General features: G+C 34.0%; 1 protein-coding gene across 1 annotated transcript in view; it reads right to left on the bottom strand.

The window, feature by feature from the left end:
• ATRNL1 (attractin like 1) overlaps positions 1–24,993 on the bottom strand; it is a 449,173-nt gene that overhangs the window by 287,777 nt on the left and 136,403 nt on the right. Inside the window, exons 21-24 of the mRNA XM_054728743.1 lie at positions 23,575–23,627; positions 15,573–15,667; positions 7,434–7,512; positions 4,970–5,127 (exon numbers count right to left, since the gene is read on the bottom strand). Of these exons, the coding sequence (XP_054584718.1) occupies positions 4,970–5,127; positions 7,434–7,512; positions 15,573–15,667; positions 23,575–23,627 (385 nt within the window). The remainder of the gene's footprint in view (positions 1–4,969; positions 5,128–7,433; positions 7,513–15,572; positions 15,668–23,574; positions 23,628–24,993) is intronic.

Raw genomic sequence — 24,993 nt, 5'->3', positions numbered from 1 at the left:
AAAAACTGCTGACAGTACATTTTGCGAGCTACGTGAGGATGAAGGCTACTTTGTATACTGTTTTATCCTCTAGAAAAATGACCTGTGTATGACTGAAGCTTTACGTCTGCTTGAAAGTGTAGCCAAAAATTTATATAAATGTTCCATTTCTGACATTTCTGCAAGAAGCACTAGTTTAGATTAGCATTTGACTGATGAAATACAGAAGATACCATTACTATAATTTTTCATTTTGCTCATTATTTGTACAAATTTACAAAGACCTATTATTATGCTAGAATGTTTCATCTCAATAGTCACATTAGACTGAAATTGGATCAAGACAAATGAAATACTTTTCTACTTTCTCATATATCAGCAAAAACTTCTCCTTATTCATGGGTATTTTTTAAATTGATCTCTTCAGTCTCAAGTATACAGAGAAACACTACAACCCAAGGTGCTCAAGAGAACAGTGATGGAAAAATTTCAGCATGAAAATACTACTGATACTAACTGAAGTAAAATCTGTGTGGAATGTTTTGCTTACAAAAAGGATATGATACAAAGATTTTTTACATAAACAACAAATAACTAAATATTTAAATATTCACACATTTTATGCTACAGCATATTTTAAAAAAAATTAAATTACAAGTTGAAAGGCCATACACATAACGGTCTCTCCCTGTGCAGCGACTCTACTGAAGCAAACATTAAAATAAATTAAGTAAAAATGGTCATAAAATTTAAATGTTAATTTTTATCACAAACCATGTTCTCACTTGTTGGAAACTCACTGAAAACTCTGGGGGGAGGAACAGTGGTATTTATTCTTGAACAGAGTATTCGTGGTATCTCAATGGTGTGATGGAAATTTTTCAATAGGAATTAAGTGTTTTTACTTTTTTATTTCAGCCACTTTTTAAGATAACTGCTTCCACATGGTGTAGTTCCTAAATATTTATGAACAGCTTCATCTATGGATTTTAAGATTTCACATAAGTTGCAGCTCGTTGGAATCTGCAATAGAATGTCATTATGAAATCTAAAATATATAGAAATATGTCTGCAACCTAACTACCATTTATCTGAAAAGTACCTGGAAGCATAAATCTAAGCTACTAAATGAAACAATTTGGAAGTAAACATAAAACCACATTTGCAGTAACTGTCCCTTTAATTGGTGAACTAGCTTGTGGCTACCATTTTTGTCCCATTTACTATTTGGACTCAACATTATGTAAGAATTCCATCTCCTCACAAAATGGAGTAACAGTGAATGGATTTATCTTCATATTTAAACAATTAGTAAATAAGACAAAATATCTGAAACACTTGTTTTCAGACCATGGAAATCAAGCAGTGCAGGACAATCACCCCTGAGTGGAAACAAATGAGGTGAGCCTTTAAATGCCACAGATCATTGTGGTGTTTGTTTGTTTGTTTTTTAATATATTTTTTATTGATTTCAGAGAGGAAGGGAGAGAGACAGAAACATCAATGATGAGAGAGAATCATCGATTGGCTGCCTCCTGCATACCCCCTACTGGGGATTGAGCTGGCAACCCAGGCATGTGCCCTGACCAGGAATAGAACCATGACCTCCTGGTTCAAAGGTCAACGCTCAACCTCTGAACCACGCCGGCAGGGCGATCATTGTGATTTTGAGGTTGCATCAAAAAAACAGTAAGCCCAGGTGCATTTCAGGAACTTCCCAATTTGAAGAGATGAAGCTGAGAAAGTGGTGGGCTGGGGCAGTAAAGTTTAGGGATGGTCTACTGGAGAAGAGAGACTCCCCAGAGTGCTCCAGAGCTTTGCTAAGGGTCCCTTGAGCCTTCAGGTGAAGACTACTTACTGGTGAAGGAACTGTCCGAGGCTGGGGGAACAATAATCTGAAAGGAGCAGAGAGAAAAATTCTCAAAACGCACATGAAGCTGGGAGCAGTTTATGATCCTACCAGTCTGAGTGCAAAACCTTGTAATTCAAGTGTCATAGAGTAGAGCACCAAGAAGGCAGTGCCTAGGAGTGAGGTGATCACCCCTGGACTACATGCTGCTTTGTTCCTAATAACAAAGCATAGAAATAAGCCTTGAAAAGTTCAAAATTTTTGCAAATAAATTAACTCCATTCCATAACCAAGCTAAAACATCAATATTAGTGAATATCTAGCACCCAAAATGGTTAAATTCAGAATGTCGGGATCTAATCAAAATATGAGCCATAAGGAGGAGCAAAATAAAATAAAAAGAAACGCAAAACTACACAAATGACAGAATTTATAGACAAGGACATTAATAGTAGGGTAACTGTAATCTATGTTTAAGAAGGCAGAAAAAAGATGGAGCATATTAAGTAGAAACATGGAAGATATTTTCAAAAAAACTAGTCAAAATTCTAGAAATAAAAAATATAATGTTTGAGTTGAAAAATACACTGTTTAATAATATCAGATTAAACACTATAAAAGAAAAGCTTAATGAACTTGAAGATATATAAAAAGTATGCAAAATGAAACCCAGAAAAAAATCATGGATTAAAAAATAAGAATAGAGCATTAGTAAGCAAAGGAATAATTTCAAGCAGTCTAATATACATACAGTTGAAATTTCTAAAAAAGAAGAGAGGAATGGGATAAAATTTTGAGACATAATAGCCCCAAGTTTTCCAAATATGTTTGAAATTATAATTTTGTGAATTTATGAAGTTCAATAAAACCCACACCAAAGAAAAAAACATGAAGAAAACCAAACCTACACACATCATAATCATATTGGCCAAAACCAATAATGAAGAGAACAAAAGTTTTTAATGCAGAAAGAGGAAAAAGACCCATTACATTAAAAAGCTACAATTTAGAATTATTTAATCCCCATGAAAGTAGAATAAAGACATTTTCAGAAATATAGGCTGACATAAGTCATTGCCAGCAGATCTGCCCTAACTTGTTAAAAGATGTCCATTAGGCAGTAGAAAAAATGATACTTGATAGAAATCTAGATTTACTAAAAGAGTAACTATGTAGGTAAAATAGAAGATGACTTCTTATGTGTCATATCTTTAAGTAAAATTGACTATATCAAAAATAGTAAGTGTAGTATGGATTTTATATTTATAATATATGAAGCAGTAAAATTTACTTAATAATGGCACAAAGACCAGAAGGAAAAAAATGAAAGTATACTGTTTTAAGGTTAATGTTCAAGAAATGAGTGACAAATATTACTTGAAGGCAGACAATGAGAAATTTAAGATGTCTATGATAAACCATAAAATAACCACTAAAATAATTTAAGAAAATTTATAGAAAAATAATATCGATTCTACCATAATTCTTTCAGAAAATGAGAGGAAGGACTACTGCCCAATTCATTCGGTAAGGCCAGCAGTACCATAACACCAACTCAAACGAGGTTACAACAGAAAAATACAGACTAACATTCCTCAGTAACCTGGGTATAAAAGTCCTTAACAAAAATATAACAAATCCAATCCAATAATACATCAAAGCAATCATACAAAATGATGAAGTAGAACGTACACCTGAATAGCAAGATTGGCTAAACATTAAAAATCAACCAATGTAATTCAATTATATTATAAATAAATCTCAACTGAAATAATTTTACTATTTTATGATTAATAATTGAAAGTGTATTATAGTCCTATAAACAAACACACACACTCATATACCTTAGTAAAACATATTCCTCATGACTAACAATCATTTTAATAAAAAAGTAGAAATAGAGCTCTACCTTTCTTGACCATCATATTTATTTTCCACACTCTATTTTTCTGAGAGAGTGGAATATTTCAATTTCATTACACAAATTTTAGTTTGGCATCCAGAACATATTGTTAGTATGTTCTCAAAAGAAACTCCAATTTAGAAAGTTAATTTCTAATCATTAAATATTCATAAGCATTCTAAAATAACTATGTAATGTTCTTAAAAATAAAATACAATTAGATAACCAAGAAGTAAAGGGCATGAAAGAATTAAAAACATTAACAATTACATCTGTTTTATTTACTATTTAATACGCCCTATAGATGAGGCCTTTTGTTGCCTTTAATCATAATATAAGGATAAAGATTTTTCCAGGAAGCATGATTTTTAAAAATTACTCAGTCGTCTCACAAAACACAAATTAATATAAATAAAACATGCAAACATTTGTAGTCACAGATCATAAGTTGTCATTTATTAATATAAAAGAAGGAATAATCTGTAAATTTGTAACAGATTTTGAAATAGACCTAGTGCAGGACTTGGCATATATGAGCTATTCAATAAACTAATTTCAGTTAAATCAAATCAAACAGTCATAAAATAATGAATGAACAAATCCCAACATTACAAAGTATAAACTTACTGTCCTCTCATAAAAGCATAAATTAAGAACTCAAACCATGAACATTTCAAGATGAAGCATCCTAAATATTTCCTAGCAACAAATCTAAAGCTGTTAGCAGCCTATTGCTGACCACAGTAAAAATGATCCATACGACACATAAATAGCAGAGATAAAGGTATCAACAACAAGAGTCAGTGGGTCTGAAAGAACTGTTCAAGTTCTGCTAATGCTTAATTTTCAGTGAAGATTTAAATTATGTTCAGTGTATAATAAAGCAAAAATGAGGTTACTAAACACAGCAAATAATTTCAAGTGGGATTGTAAGAAAAGAATGTTTATTTAAACCTCAAATTATACAATTAATCAGAAAACCTGAAGAATCGCATTATTTCAAGTTCAATGCTTTTTTAGAATACAATTTCATTAAAAATTAGTACATTCTTTGATTGAGTCAATATTATTTTATGGACTTTTTATAGAGATATTAATCACAAACATTTGTGTAGCCTTTTTCTTATATTGTTGAAAACATAGAAATCCATCTATATCATCACTTGGAAAGAAACCACATTCTTTTTCTAATGAAAATACTCAATAGTCACTAGACTGAATACTATTTTAACACTTACCTGTATTTTAATAGGCCAGGAAAAGTTGCTGACGTACACATAGAATGTAATGTTAGGATTGCTTCTAAAGTTAAATTTTTCATAGGAAAAACTATCTCTGTATTCCTTTACATTAGTCTTGGAAACTATAGGGGTCTCCTCCCCAGATATTGTTCCAGCTAAAATGTAAATAACAATAACAAATTTAAATAATTCATATTAGGAAACAGAGATCTTTATAAACAAAAATATATGTTGTACTTCTTTTTATAACTGTACTTATAAGAACATATTTATCAAAATAAACTCATGCTTACAATTTAGAGTGACAAAAGAAAAAAATAATATTTGCCATAAATATAATAAAACAGATTTAGTAAAAAGTTATTTTTAAAAATTACACCACTGACTAGGTGCTATTCACTAGGCACTTGTCTCAAGTATACAGCTACTGAAAGGTAAGTCCCTCTTTGAAACTCAGGTACATATGGTTCCAGACACTGAGTTCTTTCTACTTAATACTCCACAGGCAATTTCAAAATAAATCAGGCCATATTTCGCAAGTCTCAATTAAATTAAAAAAGGAGGGAAAATCAATTTATTTGTTTTACCACAAACTGAAACATCACTAATTTGAGTAAACTGGAAGAAGGCTATAATTTAAAATATGAGCTAAATGCTCAATCAGTTAAACAAATATTTGGTATTCAACAAATATTTACTAAAATTAATCAAATGAAATAAAGCATTTTTTTTAAATCCTCACCTGAGGATATGTTTTTCATTGATTCTAGAGAGATACAGAGGAGGGGAGAGGGGGAGGGAGAGAGAAAGAAACATGGATGTGAGAGAGATACACGAGAAACATCGATTGGTTGCCTCCCATAAGCACCCTGTCAGGGATGGACCCACAATCTGGGTATGAGGCCTGACCAGGAATCAGACTCATGACCCTTCAGTGCACAGGATGACACTCTAACTAACTGAACCACACAGGCCACGGATAAAATAAAGCATTTCCAACAATCTTATCAAGCCCTCGACTTAACTAAAAGTAAAAATAATTACAATTAGTATGCTGAACACCTGAATATTTCTGACTTTTCATTATTCCAAATTGTCTTGGATGCTTTTAAAAATGTGGAATTTTCACACCTGGCAGGTGTGGCTCGGTTGGTTGGGCATCCTCCCATGCACGGAAAGGTTGCCGGTTCCAGGGCAGGGCACATGCCCAGGTTTTGGGCTCGATCACTGGTGGGGCAGTTACAGGAGACAGCCAATTAATGTTTTGCTCTCACATTGATGTTTCTCTCTCTCCCTTTCCCTTCCACTTTCTAAACAAAAAAAAAAATTAATTAATAAATCTTTTTAAAAATATAGATTTTCTTGAGCTCCATCTTCCAACTTGATAAATAAAAATTTCTGACATTTGGTTCTGGGAATCTGAAAGTGACGTAATTTATTGCACAATAAAATCAGTGCTCTAATACTGAAAAAATTAAATATATTTTGAGCTAGTTTACTATACAGAAGTAAAGTTCAAATTAACAGTACAAGTTGTAAATTATTAATTAATGAAACTCATGGTGTCAAGATTTTACTATACGTTTGCACTAATGTAACAAAATGTCTGTATGTTTGCCTGAATTTCTCATTTGTTACATGTGTATTACAGATTCTGGAATGCCAAAGATCTAATCACTCTTGAATTCTGTTTCCATGACCTTACATATTAAAATAGCATAATGACTTAATTTTCAGAAATCAAATACGCAGTATTTTCTTTTAAAAAAAGTTTCCAGTACTTTTATGCAACAGTATATCTTTGATATAGAAAATAAAATGCAACAGAATTTCCTAAGATATATATTTAAAAGTTAGCATTCTTTTTCATAATCCAACATCTAGATTTGTACTTAGTTATATTTCTTAAAAGTCAGCAATATAATTTATAAAGCTTGTGATGGAAGACATATTAAGTGTAGGTTTTGTTTTTAACCCTCGCTCAGCACCAAGGCTGACAAGGATTGGGGGATAGTTTTCTAAATTTGAAAGTAATAGGTAAGTTGTTCATTTGTCAGCATTCACAGAAGAATGTCAGTGTTTTATATCAACATAATGTTAATAATTAAATTTACAGTTTCAATAGTGAATCAAATAATTGAAATCTCAGTCTCTTTAGTTATTAAAAAAAGTAATATGCCTTAATAAAATCATAGCAATTCATGACAGTGCCATTTTAAAAAAATTAAGTCATGTACAATATTTGCTCCCTATCTAATTTTAATTGAATAAGGAAGAATGTTAGCAAATAATTAAGATTTATTATTAATGCTACTTATTATTTTTACTTGAAACAGCACAGTGATTGGGCATATAATATTATTTTAATTTCAATAATTTAAATTAATAGTAAAAGGTCATGTTAGAACACCCTCCACAAGGAAACAGATGTGAAAGTTACATGGCAACAAAATTCTCTTACCTGTTGAACCAACTGACCAAGTAATGTTGAGATTAAAGTTGTTTGAAGCATTAATCGAAATATCCAAGTTTTTGTTAGACTACCAAAAAAGAAAATATTAAGGTTAAAAAAATCAAATTATAGTAGCTAGATATGTTCAATGTTTAATTATGTCCATGCTATAGTTTTCAAATTCTATAATTATTACAATATTCAACTGAGTTAGTGTAGATACCAATTACAACTCTTTAGGTGATAGAGTCAAAGGAGATTGAAGGTTCCCATTTTTCTTCTCTACTAAAATCAGGCCTTCGGTATGTAAACCAGAGGCTGCTGTCATTCAATATTTGTACTTTAATTTTCTTTGCTTCTCTGTAGTTAATATTTAAATGATATAGGATTAGACTAGCCCAAAACTTCTACAGCAATATAATATTACTTTGTTGAAAGGTTTCTTGATAGGTGTATAATTCTGTTATTATACACACTAACTAGTTAAAAATATTTCAACTACGTAAATGAAAACTTTCAGGTAAAAATGATGAACCAAACTGAGCAAAAAAGAGATCACATCATTTTAAACATCTGTACAGAAGAACACTGAAGAATTTGTCAGTCACCCCGTTTTCTTCCTGTCATTCACTAGTGGAGTATAGACCCTTTCCATTTAATTTCGAGTAAACAAATGCCTAAAAGATTTCTTTAAATGTTATTTATCTTACTCCAAGAGATGAGGCACAGAAAGTACATATGATTATAACTATTTAGTTCTGCATAAATGCAGAGGATGATAGTGGTACTGCATAAGTTTAGCTTCAGATACTGTGTGTTGTGCTATGTTTTAAATATACAAAGACCTATACAAAAAGCTGTACTGCTGCCTTAACTGGTTTGGTTCAGTTGATAGAACATCAGCCTGTGGACTGAAGGGTCCTGGGTTTGATTCGGGTCAAGGGCACTTGCCCGGACTGCCAGCTCAATCCCCAGTTTGGGGTGTGCAGAAGGCAGATGATCAATGATTCTCTCTCATCACTGATATTTTTATCTCTCCCTCTCCCTTCCTCTCTGAAATCAATAAAAAAATATATTTTTTTTAAAAAAGCTGCAATGTTACATGAGACCTGGCTACTAGAAAATATATAACTTCCCTTCTTAGTATGACTACTTTTTTCTAAATTGGATAAAACAGGTAAGCCAATAGAAAATACATCTCCAATTTTCTGAGCGACTCCTAGAGAAACAAGTGTGTAAGCAATTTAAGCTGCCCATATGTGATATAACAGCTATAAGGGGAAACTGGCTGAAATCTGCAGCCCTTTCTTGATGGATAAGAGTAGAAAGGAGGAGCAGTAAAAGGCAAAAGCTGCTGGATGATGTGTAACAGTCATCCCATTTAAAAGATACACTAAGATCCAATTTTATTTACCTCAAAATAATATTTACTCTTAATGAGTGTCATAAGGTAGAGGGGTAGCTGGGCCTCTACGAAGAACTATTATTAATGCTCCATAACTATTAGAAGACATTCTCTTCATAGTTTCCACGAAGAAAATATAGATTCAAAAAGAATGGTCATCTCCAAAGAGCATGCAAAAGTAAATGTAATGAGGTTAAATGGCTGCCATACAGATTTTCCAGGGGAGTGCGCATGAATGCTGTAGAAATAGCATCTGAGAACTCAAATAAATCTAAGAAAAATAAAGCCTGGAGTTTAAATAGATATAGTATTTCAGAAGGATACTGCATTATCCACCAGTCATACTAAAAAAAAATGGCTATGAATGTAAGAAGGAAGTTAACTCATTAAGTTCTATTGATAAGTGATTAAGATACCTTCCACAATATGTACAACAAAACTGTCCAACTCCTTGAAACCTTGCTACTTCTTTGATAATATGAGTGAAAACTCATATTATCAAAGTTGACTGTTTCAAAATAATGCCACTATTATGACAATAGTAATAAATGCAAAATGCAAAATGCTTTATGTCAGAATGCAGATAGGGCTGATCAACACATTATGTTGTTCAGCTGTGATAAGGAACATCCATTCCAACATAGCGTTACATTAACGAAAACCCATAAATGAAAAGAAGAAAAATCTCTGGTACCAATTTTATAGATTTATGTCACTATAATTAACTGACCAGTCCTGAAAACCAAGTACTGCTTCTATTCATTAAATTATGTTCATGAGGCAATGAAATGAATTAATGAACAGTAACATTATCAAATCAGATGATCTTGGGTTGAAATCTTAGCTCTTTAACATATGTATAGATTTATTTAGGAAAAGCTACTTTGTCCTTCCTGAAAATCAGTTTTCTTATCTCCAAAATGGAGATAGGACGACCTCCCTGAAAAGTTTCTTATAAACATCAAGTAAGAGAAATTCTCAAAAAAAAGCCTAGTTTCAGGCCATAAAGCTGATAATGGTAGTATTGTTGATATTATTAGGGCTGATGACATAAATGTCTACTTTTCTTCTTTCTTCATTTTCATCTTCACCAAGGGACTCAGAAAGAGGGCATACTTGCCAACATCTGAGAAGTAGTTGGTTTTTTATTATAATGAAGTATTTCAAATATAGTTACTTTTTTGTAGTTGTTAATCCTCACCTGAGGATATTTTTTTCATTTATTTTTAGAGAGCATGGAAGGGAGAAGGAGAAAGAAAGAAAAAGTGTTGGTTATATGTGGATAAGACAGGCAAGATCATGTTATATAGGAAACCACTCCAGAAATTGTTGACATGAAAGCACTGATTAGAAGTGATGCATAGTTTCCTCAAAAAACTAGAAACAGAATTCCCATTTGACCCAGTGATCCCACTCCTAGGAATATATCCAAGAAACTAGAAACACCAATCAGAAAGGATAGATGCTCCCCCTATGTTCACAGCAGCACAATTTACAATAGCTAAGATTTGGAAACAGCCTAAGTGCCCATCAGCAGATGAGTGGATTAGAAAACTGTGGTACATCTACACAGCAAAATACTACGCTGCTGTAAAGAAAGAAGGAATTCTTACCATTTGCAACAGCATGGATGGAACTGGAGAGCATTATGCTAAGCGAAATAAGCCAATCAGAGAAAGATAAATATCACATGATCTCACTCATGTGTGGAATATAATGAACAACATAAACTGATGAACCAAAACAGAAGCAGAGCCATAGAAGCATCAAATAGGCTGTCTAACCTATGAGGGAAGGCAGGGGAGGAAGGGGGAGAGATCAACCAAAGGACTTGTATGCATGCATGTGAGCATAACCAATGGACACAGGCAGTAGGGGGCTGAGGGCATGCACTGGGGGGTGGGGCGGCTGGGGAGAGGTAAATGAGGGGAAAAGGCGACTTATGTAATACTTTAAACAATAAAAGTATTTAAAAAAAAGAAGTGATGCATAGTGGGTTAAAAATAAACCTACTATCTAAAATGTACAAAATGCATAAATAATTAAGGTATAAATTTTTATTGTTAATTTTTGAAGGATAAATTGGAAGCCCTGATCATTCACATTAATTTCAGAAATTGTTCCAAGTTGGATAACTCTTTAACTCTAGATGATAATTATAAAGTATATATCACTAGAGGCCTGATGCACGAAGATTCGTGCAAGAATGGGGCTTCCTTCCTCTGGCTGCCGGCAGCGCCTTCGCTCTGGCTGGAGCCGCCTTTTCACCTTCCCACGCTACCAGAGGCTCTGAATGGCTGGGGTGGTTCAGAACACCTGTGTCATCGCCATGGCGACAACGCAAGCATCCCACCCCGCCCCCAGCCGCTCAGTGCCTATGTATGCAAATTAACTCATCTTTGTTGGGTTAATTTGCATACTCACTCTTGATTGGCTGGTTGGCGTTGCGAAGGTACGATCAATTAGCATGTTACTCTTTTATTAGGTAGATAATGTTATAAGCATGCTGGGTGGCACCTCTCATGAAAGTTTAGCATCCTTTCAAATAACATGTACCTGGGCTATTGGATTCAAGTGGACAAGATAGTAGAAAGTAAAACTGAAAGCTGGGCCATTTGGAAGCACTCAAGAATTGCTGGAAATTGCAGAAGGAGAGCATGTTAAGAGAGAAGTGAACTAGGATGACAGCTAATCTGAACCTCTGTGTATGACAATATGCATAATACTGAAAAGGATTATTATTCATGCTACATTTTGAGCTAGATGCCCAACTTACATTAAAATTTTTCTAATATATTTTTATTGATCTCAGAGAGGAAGGGAGAGACAGAAACATCCGCGATGAGAGAGAATCATTAATCAGCTGCCTCCTGCATGCCCTCCCCAATCCCCGCCACTGGGGGTCAAGCCTGCAATCCAGGCATGTGCCCCAAACGAGAATCAAACCAGGACCTCCTGGTTCATAGGTCGATGCTCAACTACTGAGCCACACCAGGTGGGCTACATTAAATTTTTTATATTCCCAAAGATCTCTACAACTTTGGAATTACTATTAAATATTCAAGAAATCAATGGTAAAGAATGAAATTCTCATACATGCTGAAACATGGATCAACTTTGGAAACATTATGCTAAGTGAAATAAGTCAGACACAAAAAGACAAATATTGTATGATTACACATATACCTAGAATACACAAATTCATAGAGACAGAAAGTTAAATAAAGGTTACCAAAGGCTGGAGGGAGGAAGGAATGTTGAGTTATTGCTTACTGGATAAAGAGATTATGTTTGAAATGATGAAAAATGTTGGTGATGGATAGCGGTGATGTCTGCACAACACTATAAATGAACTTAATGCCACCACGTTTTATACTTAAAAATGGTTGGGATGATAAATTTTACTTTATACATATATTACCACAACAGAAAAGAAGTCCATGGTGATTATAACAATATAAAAACTTTCTTATCAGACTGATAAATATAGTATGTGGCATATTATTAATATCTTTAAAACAAAACAGTGAAGACAGGATTACATTTGGAAAAATCATCTTCAAAAATCCTTATTTAAAAGTCAAAACTGTAAATATATTTCCAAGAATATAGGCATTCCTTAAAATCTAAAGAATAAAGAGTTATATAAAATGAACTGTTGTACTTTTTTGGAAGGACAGATCCTATTTCACTAGAAAAGAAAAATTTAAGAAATTATATTATTTGCTGATAAATCCTATAAGCTATCTTAAAGGAAAGAAACTAGCAAATGACAGGAAGTATTTTGAGGTTCCACCAATTTAAAAAATTTTTTTTGAAAAACTATTAGAACACAAGATATGGATTTAATAAGATGGATAAATATATAATAAGAATACACATGAGACAGAGGGCAACATCGGCAAGATGGCAGAATAAGAAGTCCAGGCCCTCATCCCCACAAAAACACCAATTTAACAATGACATATGGACCAAAATACCTTTACCAGAGGACCAAAACCCAGTTAAGAAGTTGCAATAACAAAGATGAATACAAACCAAGAATTGTCCCATTATAATGGGTAAGAGGAGCAATTTCACTTTATCCACGTAAGTCCCTCCCCGAGGCCAGCATCACCTCAGCCTATAAATTCCCCAACAGGGGAAAAAAGAGAATGCACCATACATCCAACATCCTTGGCCTTTCATGGCACGACCCAAAGGACCTGTTTCTATTTCACTTCACCCAGAGCTTTGAGAGAACAAACATAGTGTGGGTGGCTTAGTGCAGCCGACATTACTCAGCAAGACTGGGAGAAGGTGCACAACCCTGAGACTTCTCCCCAAGAGGGAGGGAGAGGAAGGAAGCATGCATCCAACATCCTAGATTTTCTGTGGATTGCCCAAAGGGAAAAGGGTGGGCAGCTCACTATGGCCAATGGGACTCTGTGAGACTGAGAGAAGGCACATGACCTAGAAACTTCTCCCCGAGGAAGAAGGAGAGGAATGCAATATGCCACCAATATCCTTGCCCTGACTAGTTTGGCTCAGTGGATAGAGCATCGGCCTGCAGACTCAAGGGTCCCAGGTTCGATTCCAGTCAATGGCATGTACCTTGGTTGCGGGCACATCCCCAGTAGGGGGTGTGCAGGAGGCAGCTGATCGATGTTTCTCTCTCATCAATGTTTCTAACTCTCTATCCCTCTCCCTTCCTCTCTGTAAAAAAATCAATAAAATAGATTTTTTTTTAAATACACAACATCCTGGCCATTCAGGGCACAACCATAGGGAAAGGGGGAGTAGTTTACTAAGGTCAGTGTGGCTCTGCAAGACTAAGAAAAGGGTCACAACCCTGAGATTTCCCCCATCACTGATGCAGTAAGTTGGTTAAAGAAGCTAGCATCCCATTATGCTAAGTGAGATAAGTCAGACAGAGTAAGACAAATACTGTGTGATCTTAATTTATATGTGGAATCTTTAAAAAGCCACAATCTTACATAATAAAAGCCTAATATGCTAAGTGTCCAGTTGACCAGTTGGCCATTCAACCAATCAAAGCATAATATGCTAATAATATGCTAAGGCCACTCAACCACTCACTATGACATGCACTGACCACCAGGGGGCAGATGCTCCAACCGGTAGGTAGCTTGCTGCTGGAGTCCGGCAGATCAGAACTGAGCAAGATGGGCCTATCATGCCCAGGAACCCTCCCGCGGTCCCTCCCTGGCTGGCCAACCTCCCACATCCCTCTCCGGCCCCAATCGTACACGGGTGGGGTCCCTCGGCCTGGTCTGCGCCCTTTCTCAATCCAGGACCCCTTGGGCATTGTCGGAGAGCTGATTTCGGCCCAATCCCACAGGCCAGGCCAAGGAACCACACTGGTACACGAATTCGTGCACCAGGCCTCTAGTCGAAAATAACAGAGTAGAATGGTGGTTTCTAGGTGCTACGAGGTGGGGGAATTGGAGGGATGTTTAAGGGTATAAACTTCCAACCAGTAGACAAATAAATCCTAGAGATCTAGTGCACAGCACAGTGATCATGGACAACAATATTGTATTATAAACTCCCAAACTGCTGAGAGGCTAGCTCTTAATTATTTCCACCATAAAGAAGAAATGATAATTATGTGACACCACAGAGGTGTTAGCTATATGCAATGGTAATAATCATACTGCAATATATAAATGTATAAAATCAACATGTTGTCCAATTTAAGCTTATACAATGTAATATGACAATTATATTTCAATGAAAATGATTAAGAAAAAAAAGCCAGCATTCCTATATCTCAGATAACCCAGTAGATTTAGAAGAGAAAAAAAAGACATTGAAAACCTACTACTATGTAAGTGTATAAAACTAAAAAATATATATTTGATATAGCAAGTTTTGAATATAAAGGTTCTATTTTCAAATAAGATTACTCCCAGTTTGAGAGCAAAATTATAAACACAAACACTACCATAAGTCTCCCAAAATTATAGAATATATAATTTAAATTGTAGAACTCTTTGATATCTGAAATATCTACCTCACAAAGTACTCTGAATCACAAGGAAACCTAAGTTTTTATTTTTTTGTTAATCCTCACCTGAGGATATTTTTCCATTGATTTTTAGGGAGAATGGAAGAGAGAGGTAAAGACAGAAAGAAACATCCATGTGAGAGAAACACATGGATTGGTTGCCTCCTGCGCGAGCCCCGATCAGGGCCCGGGCCTGGAAGGAGCCTGCTAACAGGGTATGTGCCCTTGACTGGAATCAATCCCAGGACCCTTTGGTCTGCAGGTCGATGCTCTATCCACTGAGCCAAACCAACGAGGGCCTAAGTTTTATTAAAAGAAACATTTAACAGGATTAATCTTTCTACAAAATCCCCAAAGTGTGATTATTCTAAGCAGTAAGATTTCAATCAAAGAAGACAAAAAACTTGTATCCCTTCCTATACACATAATCTATATATATAAAAGCCTAAGTGACCGTTTGACTATTCGACCGGTAGCTATGACGCACACTGACCACCAAGGGGCAGTCACTCTGACCAATAGGTTAGCTTGCTGCTGGGGTCTGGCCAATTGGGACTGGGCATGACTGGTCAGACATGCCCTGGATCTCTCCTATGGTCCCTCCCCACCCGATTGGGCACCGGTGGGGTCCCAGATTGCGAGAGGGTGCAGACTAGGCCGAGGGATCCCACCAGTGCACGAATCTGTGCACCGGGCCTCTAGTTGTTTTCTAAAAGCTAAGCTGTCTTCTCACCTGTTCTGGGTTTGCTATGAAGTTGATGGCAGTGTGGTGGCGGTCATCCTCCTGCAATAAGCTGAAGGTAAACTGATAGTCGATCAGAAGACTATCTGTGGGGAAAAGAAGACAATCCTGATGTGGAATTTTAAAAACTGCTTGATAAATAAGGTGAAAGCATATTACATATCAGTACTGAAAATGAATATCATTAATTGTTAGTGGCCTATGTAAGATTAGCAAATTCTAAATCATTGTCATTAAGCAACAAGAAGCAAACTATAGATATGGAACAAATCCTAATTCTATAAAAATCCCATTTATTATTTCTGTTGTCATCATAAATATTCTCCAAAACTGTAGGCATTTTAAAAACTACATAAAAGTAAGAATATTAAAAACATTTTGGTGCATGTTATTCCAGTTAAAATTTTGTAAATATAATTATAGACAAACATTTTGATATCTTTAATTCAAAATTCTTTGAAAACATGAATTTTAATAGCTAACTAATAGTTCATCATATGCTGTAATGAGTTTACTTATTCTTTTATTATTGTGTTAATTTTAGCCATTATAAAATCACTCTCTGGTAGACATTATTCTACACAAATGGCTCTCATTAGCAACTAATAAAAAAGAATACATGGGTACACAATTTTACTTCAGTCCATGGATAATGCTGAAACCAAAGTCAAACAGTCGAATGTTATATGTCATGTGTAGTTTCACATGTTACACAGGATGAAGCATTACTCATAGTGTAACTCTGACCTTTGTAAAAAATATTTCAAATTATTTCAAATAGAGATGACTTCTGTTTTTGGATACATACCTTTCAGGTTGTGCCCAATTAAAATAAAATGTAGAGATAAAGTCAAGGGCCAGTGTTGTTCTAGGCCAGTGATGGCGAACCTATGACACGCGTGTCAGCACTGACACACATAGCCATTTCTGATGACACGCGGCCGCTGAGGCGGCCGCATGCCGAGGATGAAACATTTGCTGCTCCTGAGGATGAAACATTTGCGAAATAATGTTTTTTCCTCAAAGTGACACACTATCCAAGTTATGCTCAGTTTTTTGGCGAAGTTTGACACACCAAGCTCAAAAGGTTGGCCATCACTGTTCTAGGCACTGGAGATGCAATAATAAAAGACAAAAATTTCTGTCCTCATGCAACTTATATTCTATTGGATGGACATCAAAAAGTAATTAAATAATTTAAATATGTAACAGATAATGATAAATGGTTTTGGATGACAACAAATCAGTGAAAAGGACAGAAATCGTTGTCAGGGTAGAAATATGCTTGCAATTTGGAGAAGGAACATTTGAAAATCCAAGATCGTAAGAGAATAAACCGAGGAGTGTAGCAGAGAAACTGCAATCCAGGCAGAGGAAACAAGTGCGGAAACCTCAAAGAAAGTTCAAGCCTTAACGAGGATTCTTTTCAAGAGGCTGTGGCAAGAGTATAGGCAAGAGGTTATAGAGGCGAGGATGGTAGCAATGGAGGTCATGAGAAGAGGTCAGACGCAAGGAATGTATGTGGAAAGTACAACAAACAGATTAGCTGAATAAATACATGGATGGAGCATTTGAAAGATAAAAAGATAAAGATTTTTTTACCCAAGACCAAGCATAACAGCAGCATTTGCTGAGATGGGTAAGGAACCTGGGTTTTATTTGTTGGGAACTGGGGAATAATTAGGAGCATAGTTCTTCGTTATTGAAAATGTAAGTGACGTGTTGAATAGAGTTCAAGAGCATGTTTACTGGATAACAAGTTGGAGATTATCGGCATTTTGGATGGGATTTAAGGCTCTGGAGCTGAGAAATCATCAGGTGTAGAGAAGAGGTGCGAGGGATGAGTCCTGAGACATCCACTGCGAACTAATGAAACCCTCAGAAGGAGCCCCGGAGGAGACTGAGGGCAGACTATGAGAAAGGAAGGAAGCCAGTGTCTAGTGGCATGGGGGCGAGCCAATGCAATGCTGCAAAAAGAGAGTAGTGATCAGCAGTCAACGGCAGTTGACAGGGGCTCAGAAGAAGGGCTGCAATACTGACGAGCGATATCTACTCAGAATGAAGGAAAAACACCACTAAGAAACACTGAACACCTTGAAACTAATTTCAAGAATATGCCCGCATAATTATCTTTACGTTTTCTAGCCTGAAAGTGAACATTGAGAAGTCAGGAGTGGCCTCCCGTCAGAAGGTCAGGTCTGGGTGACGTGGGCACCTGAGCATCCCGGGGCACAGCTGCAGTGGCCAGGCCTCTGGACACTCCTCTGCCTTTGGGGGCTCTACCCCTCGGGCACAAGTATGTTCCACCACATTCGTGGGGAGGCTTCACACTTATTTCTCTATTCCTATTTGGTGACGTTGGAAGTACAAGAAGAGCACAATATATATTATGTACGGTAATGAGCAATCCTAATGTCAGCGGGGCTAAACAAAATAAGCCTAGCCAAGAACAAAATCAGTGGGAGTATTACTCAATTCAAGTGACTAATAAGAATACCATTCGGTGAATGTGAATTATTAATTGAGGAAAGTTCTGGCTTCTACACAAAATGCCTCCTTTTAAAGCTGCTTGGAAATAAAGTCTTCCAGAAGCCAAGTGTGCAATTTTTCACTTAAACAGGAGATGATCTATTTCTCCCCTCAATTGAAATATCCTGCTCATATATTTTTAAGGGTATTACAAATGAATAATTAATTACCTGGCACTTAAAACATGTACCTTATTGCTTGCATTTACTCTGTACTTCTGAGCTAAATAGGGTACAGAACATAAAACATTAAAATTTAAAATATGTCAAGTTTATACAAATATACATATTTTCAGAATAAGTTTTTGTACTGCTTTAATGAGCCACTTTATTATTACAGTATAAAAAGGAAATCTGAGTATAAATCAACTCAAATAATTTGTTGTATTATTGATAAACACAGAGAAATGAACAAGTAGCAGAAGGAGTAAGTGTGATCAAGAGAGGTGCACCAAAAAATTAAGAAAATAAAATTAAGAATTTGTTTTTAAATTGGAAGAAATAGCATGTTTTTATACTGATTAACATAAATAAGACTTGAGGCCTGACTGGGAAGCTCAGTTGGTTAAGAGTATCATCCCGTGCAATGAAAAAATATCTCTCGTTTATCAAAAATCCAATAAATAATATGCTTATAAATAATGTATTTTAGTTCAAGACATAAAAATTAAGTAAATCAGTAATAATGAAAGGGTGTAAGTGACATAAATGGATATTTTGTTTTTATACAAATATGAACTAGGATAAGATATGATGAGTAATAGAGGTGATCTCTGTATATAAAGTAGTAATTAAATTCCTTACTCTTAAAAAGGTAGTGTGCTATCGTCACAAAATTGAATCCTAAACGCTAATAGAAGAAATTTTAAAAACAACAACAACAGTAATCTTTCAAAGGGTGAAATAAGCCTAAATATGTTTGATTACTTGGAAATGTACTAAAGCACAATTATTAGGAGTTGGAAATGACATGTAGTTAAAGAATCAGTGCATTAGCGCCACAGAGTAGATGATTGCAGAAAGTGACTTTCTGTACTTGATTCTTATCATTGAAAACATATCATCTATGTAACATTTTCACAGTCCAGTCTTTCACTTTGTGTTTAAGGTTTTCTTGGTTACAAGTAATATTATAGTTAAGAGGGAGGTGGAGGGAGGTGAAGGAGGGTACAGGGGGGATAAATGGTGATGGATGAAGACTTGACTTGGGGTGGTGAACACACAGAACAGTGTACAGATGATGTGTTGCAGAATTGTGCACCTGAAACCTGTATAATTTTAACCAGTGTCACCCCAATAAATTCAATAAAAAGGAAATTAGTAAGGTCTGCCTCCCCAGCTACTGAAGTTCCTAGATTCAGGTTTCACACAGTGCTCAGGTATCAACTAAGCAAAAGCCAGGTCTTTAAATACAGTGTAGTGAAAACAGGAAAAAGCATTTAAGGATAAAAGAAGCTACATTACTTTCAGACTACTACTTTCTATATTTGCTGAATAAACTGCATAATTCAATGTTTACAAGGGTCAATTTAATTAGATATTATTGCTAGAAACTTTTTTTTTCTATGTGAGGCATGACAAATTTCTAATACATTCAGTTTTTTATTTTAAACTCTCATTTAAAAACTACTAAGGCTGTCTACAGGACACAACTGCTGGCACATTACTGTCAATTAAGTTAACACCATATTGTATTCAATTGCTCTATGTCACAGGGTAGACCTGCATTGTAAATTTCACTCTGATCTTTTAGATCAGGAAAGTTTTCATTAACACTATTACAAGAACTACTGACCTTTTCTTTTTTTTTTTCAACACCACTTTTTTTCAAATGTCATTAAGCTCTAAAGGTCTCATAAGAAATGACAAGACTGCCATCTAGCGCTTTGTGACTATTCCTTTAACATTTTTTAAAAAACTGAGAATCTAGACCAAATGTAGGCAAACAGCAATAGTTTTTTTAAATTACTAGATAAAACCTAAAATTGATGAACTACAAATCAAAATCAGTGGAAATAGAAAAAGACTAAAAAATTACAGTCAAAGTCATTTCATTAGAAAAAATAATGTAAAAAGATAGTTTACATTAATTTATACTGAAAATAATCCTAAGTTAAATATAAACAAGTAATATTTAGTGGTATTTTAAATAATATGCCAGGACTATGTTTGCTTTACCCCAGAATGAAAAGATGTTTATCATTAGAAAATCCATTAATGCAACTTCACATTTAATAAGGTAAAGGCAAAGGGCATATGATTAAATCTTGAAGCACACTTCCCTGGCCACTGTGGCTCAGTTGGTAGGAGCACCAATTGATTCCCAGTCTGGGCACATACCTAGGCAGCAGGTTCGATCCCTGGTCAGGCATGAAAAGGAAGGAAACCAATCGATATTCTTTCTCACATTGATGCTTCTCTCTCTCTCTCTCTCTCTCTCTCTCTCTCTCTCTCTCTCTCTCTCTCTCTCTCTTTTCACTTCCACTCTCTCTAAAATGAAAAAGCATATCTTCAGGTGAAGATTAAAAATAAACAAGTAAATATGGAAGCACACTAATATAAATAAGAATTTCTTAACTAGATACAGGGAATATGCCATAAGTTATATCAAAGTCTCTACTTGATCACAATATCTACTACCATCATTTTGACTCAATACTGAAATAGAGATCCCAACCATTCCAATAAGAAAATAAAAAATTGACAAGGGAGGGAAAAAAACTGTCCTTATTTGCATGCAATATAATTAACAACATTTAAAAATAAAACAAATCTATAAAATTAGAATTAAGAGTTGATGAATATCAGATCAATGTACTAAAATAAATTTTATTTTCATGTCAAGCATTAATAGAAAATGTAATTTTAAAAAATACTGTTTTAAACAACAAAGTATTATAAAATTATTATTTTGCAGTAATCTAACAAAACGTGTGAAGCATCGACACATGAAATAGACCTCAAAATTATTAGTCATAAAAGAAATGCAAATTAAAACTGCAAGATACTACTAAATATACTCTAGAATTACTATCATCAGAAAGACAGTATGAAGTGTTGGTGAGGATGTAGAAAGACTGAAACATTTATAAATTGCATATGGAAATGTAAAATGGTAGAGCCTTTTGGTGAAATCATTTGGTGGCTCTTAAAAAGTTAAACATAAGTTTATCATATAATCTGGAAATTCCACTCCTAAGAATCCACTCAAGGAAATGAAAATATATGTCTACCAAAGACCATCTAAATGTTTATATTACCATTTTCATAATAGCCAAAGCCTGGCACTAATCCCAATATTCTATACCTGGTGATTAACAAATTGAAAACAGTGGTATACCTACATAAAGTTGTACAATTTGCTATATTAACCAAGTACAACAGAAACACCTTATAATCATCTTAACTGATGTGTAGAAAAACCACATGATATAAACAAACACCAATTCCTGATAAAAATGTTCAGCAAAGCAAAAATAGAAGGGAATTTTCTCAACCTGAGAAAGGTATCTAGGAAACACATCATACTTAATGATGAAAGACCGAAGGCTTTCTCTCTAGGATCAGGAATAAGGCAAGAATATTTACATGCTCACCACATCTTTTCACAGGTTACCACAGTAGTAGCCAATGCAAAAAGGCAAGAAAGAAAAAACAAGTATCCAGAAAGGAAAGAAAGAATTCAAATTCCATTATTTGCAGAATACATGATTGTCTATGTAGAAAATATGACAGAATCTACAAAAGTGACACCAGGATTAATAAATGAATTTAGCAAAGCTGAAAGATACTAAATCAACATTGAAATCAATTGGTGAATATCCAGAAACAATCGGAAATGAAATATTCAAAAAATATTTACAACAGCATCAAAAATATATTTTTAGTATAAATATGACAAAAACTTTTAAAAATCTGCATAGTGAAATATTACTGAGAATAAATTTTAAAATAATTAAGGGGAAAAAGAGATGTACTATGTTCATAGATCAGAAGACTCACTATAGTTAAGATTATCAATTCTCTCCAAACGGATCTATAAACTAAACACAATCCTAATCCAAATCTTAGAATGTATTTTTGTGAAAAATGACAAGCAGATTCTTAAATTCGTATGTAAACACAAAGAAAATGGATTAGCCAACATAAATATAAAAAGAAAGAACAAAATTGGTGAATAGATATTACATGATTTCAAGATTTTGGGAAAGCTAGAGTAATAATGGCATACAAATAAACAAATTATTTAATGGAACAGAATATAAAGTTCATAAATAGTCTTATATAGTCTTAAACACATATATTGACAAATGACTTTTAACAAAGGGGAAAAGGTGCAAAAGCAAGTCAGTGGCTAAAATACAGCACATAAATAAGTTGTACTAGAGCTTTTTTTTTTGCACTAGAGCATTTGATGTCCTTACTGGAGGGAAATTTTGATTCATTCCTTCAAATATACACAAATACTAACTCAAATTGGAGTATATACTTAAATGGAAAACCTAAAATATAAAATTTTTAGAAGAAAATATAAGGAAAAATCTTTATGACTTTAGGTTATGCTAAGATTTCTCAAAAAAAAAAAAACAAAATTAAAAACAGAACATCTAAATTAAAAAGTGTCATTCATAAAAACACTCTTAATAGAGCAAAAAGCAAGCCTCAAACCAAGAAAATATTTGCAAATCATATACCAGACAAAGAACTTGCATCTACAATATATAAAGTACCTTGAAAACTCAATAAAAGAAAACAGCCAATCCAATTTTTTAAAGTGGGAAACGCACTTAAACACACTTTACCAAATAAAATATACACATGGCAAAATATCACATGAAAAAATGCTTACATCATTAGTCACTAGGGAAATGCAAATGATGTGAGAATTAGATACCTTTTAGGATACCTAAAATGAAAATGACTAACCATTCCAAGTATCAAAATGTTTGGAAGAAGTAAAATTCATATACCACTGGTGGAAATGTAAAGTGGTATAACCATTTGGGAAATCGTTTGGATGTTTCTTAAAAAGTGAAATACACATCCACCATATGTTCATAACCCAATGGAAGTGTCTTTGAATACAAAATCAGTATAATTTTTAATAATGATCAAAATTTTCCCTTCTAACAATCTATCAAAATTGTAGTTGTTCAAAATTTGATCAAAACGAAAAGATTAAGTTAAAATCCAACTGAGTTTACTCAAGTTCTGTATTTTATCCCATGTTCAGAATAAGATCTATTGCTATTTTACTCTTCAGAGTGGAAAAAAATGCACCAAATAAAATTAAGAAAATAAAGCGAAAAGACTGCTTTTCTTTGCAATATATATGTTTTAACAAATTTGAGAAAAACAAAAATGGTAACCTAATACTGACAACATGAATATTGTTATCTGAAAAATCACCTGAAACTAATAATACAAACCGATTCATTAAAAAATGAAAAAATACAAATACTCACAATAGCATGTTCCTCTAAGTGGATTACCAACATAGCGGTTTTCAGAGTCGCATCTGTAGGAATAAAAAACTCATTGACTATTAAACACCAAAATTCAAAAGCCTCCTGTTTTTTAAACAAAAAAGTAATTAAACTCTACATTAAAACATCTTTAAAAACTATAGAATTAATTGAAGTTTTCAAATCACATCCTTCAGAAAATAGTGAATATAAAAAGCGTCTGCACGAGTATGAGTGAGAGAAGAAATAAATGGAGAAAACAAGAAAACACGAGAGGAATAAAGGGGATGCTGAAAGGCAGATGGGATAAGTATTATGAGTATGGGGATATGTAGTCTTCATTAATAATACGAGGAGGAATTGAAAGTCTCGATAAAGATATAGAGACATTTTAGGTAGAGGAAGGAAATTGTGGGAATTTATAAATCCACATCATTTCTTACTTCTGGTACTCTCTAAAATTGCAAAACAGAGATAGAACTTCATTTTGCATAATGCTACTTCCTGGAATACCCTCCAAAATAAATTACTATAAAATGTATACAACGGGGTTACTGAATAAAGTGAGTCAATATTTAGTTACATGTAAAAGTTTAATAGATGAGAAAGAACTTCTGAAAATGCCTTCATTTTTAGTAGAGCTAATTAGAATAGAGAAATACTTCAAATACATACATACATTTTAATTAGTGAACAGCCAAAGAGTTGATAATAATAATCTAAATAATCAGTTTACATGCTTAATGTATTTTTCAGCCATGCTATTTTTTGTAGCTCTAGAAAAAAATAAAAATAAGTTGAAAAGTAAATCTTTTTCTACACTAACTACAAAATTAAAGTAGAAATAAAATAGCCCTACATACCACTAACGTTATTCTCTGTGAAACAAAGAATAAAGTTAGGAAGTTAGCTGTTCTGTAACTTCTCCAAATGCTACTATTAAAATGTGGAAGATATAGTGGTTTCCTAGTTTAGAAAATAATACTCATTATTGCTGGATTAAGCACTTCAGAATCTATACTGTCCCTTTATTATTACTGGTCTTTCCTTTAGGCTTGCCTCCTTACATTTCATCACTTAGCACCAAGAATATACACAGACTAAAGGACTAATTTATAACACCATTATAATTCTTTTTTATGTAGCAAAAATAAACCTGACTTGTTGCAAATAGGTATCCCAATACTACTTTTAGAATAGGAAAATATTCAACATAATATTTTTGTTATGCATGATATTTCCCTGCCTATCTTACTTGCCTAAATAGATGTCTTTCTAAGTCCCTTAGCAATTTAAAATGACTCATTTTATAAAATTTTACTGACCAATGTCACCCCAATAAATTCAGTAAATTAATTAATGAATGAAAATAAAATGAGTAGCTTTGACAAATGATAAGGAACTTAAGAACTTTACAAT

This window comes from Eptesicus fuscus, chromosome 17, assembly GCF_027574615.1.
Source record: "Eptesicus fuscus isolate TK198812 chromosome 17, DD_ASM_mEF_20220401, whole genome shotgun sequence".
Classification (NCBI taxonomy): Eukaryota; Metazoa; Chordata; class Mammalia; order Chiroptera; family Vespertilionidae; genus Eptesicus; species Eptesicus fuscus.
Note: the sequence above shows the minus strand (reverse complement) of the source record. Positions and strands in the feature narration are given on the sequence as shown.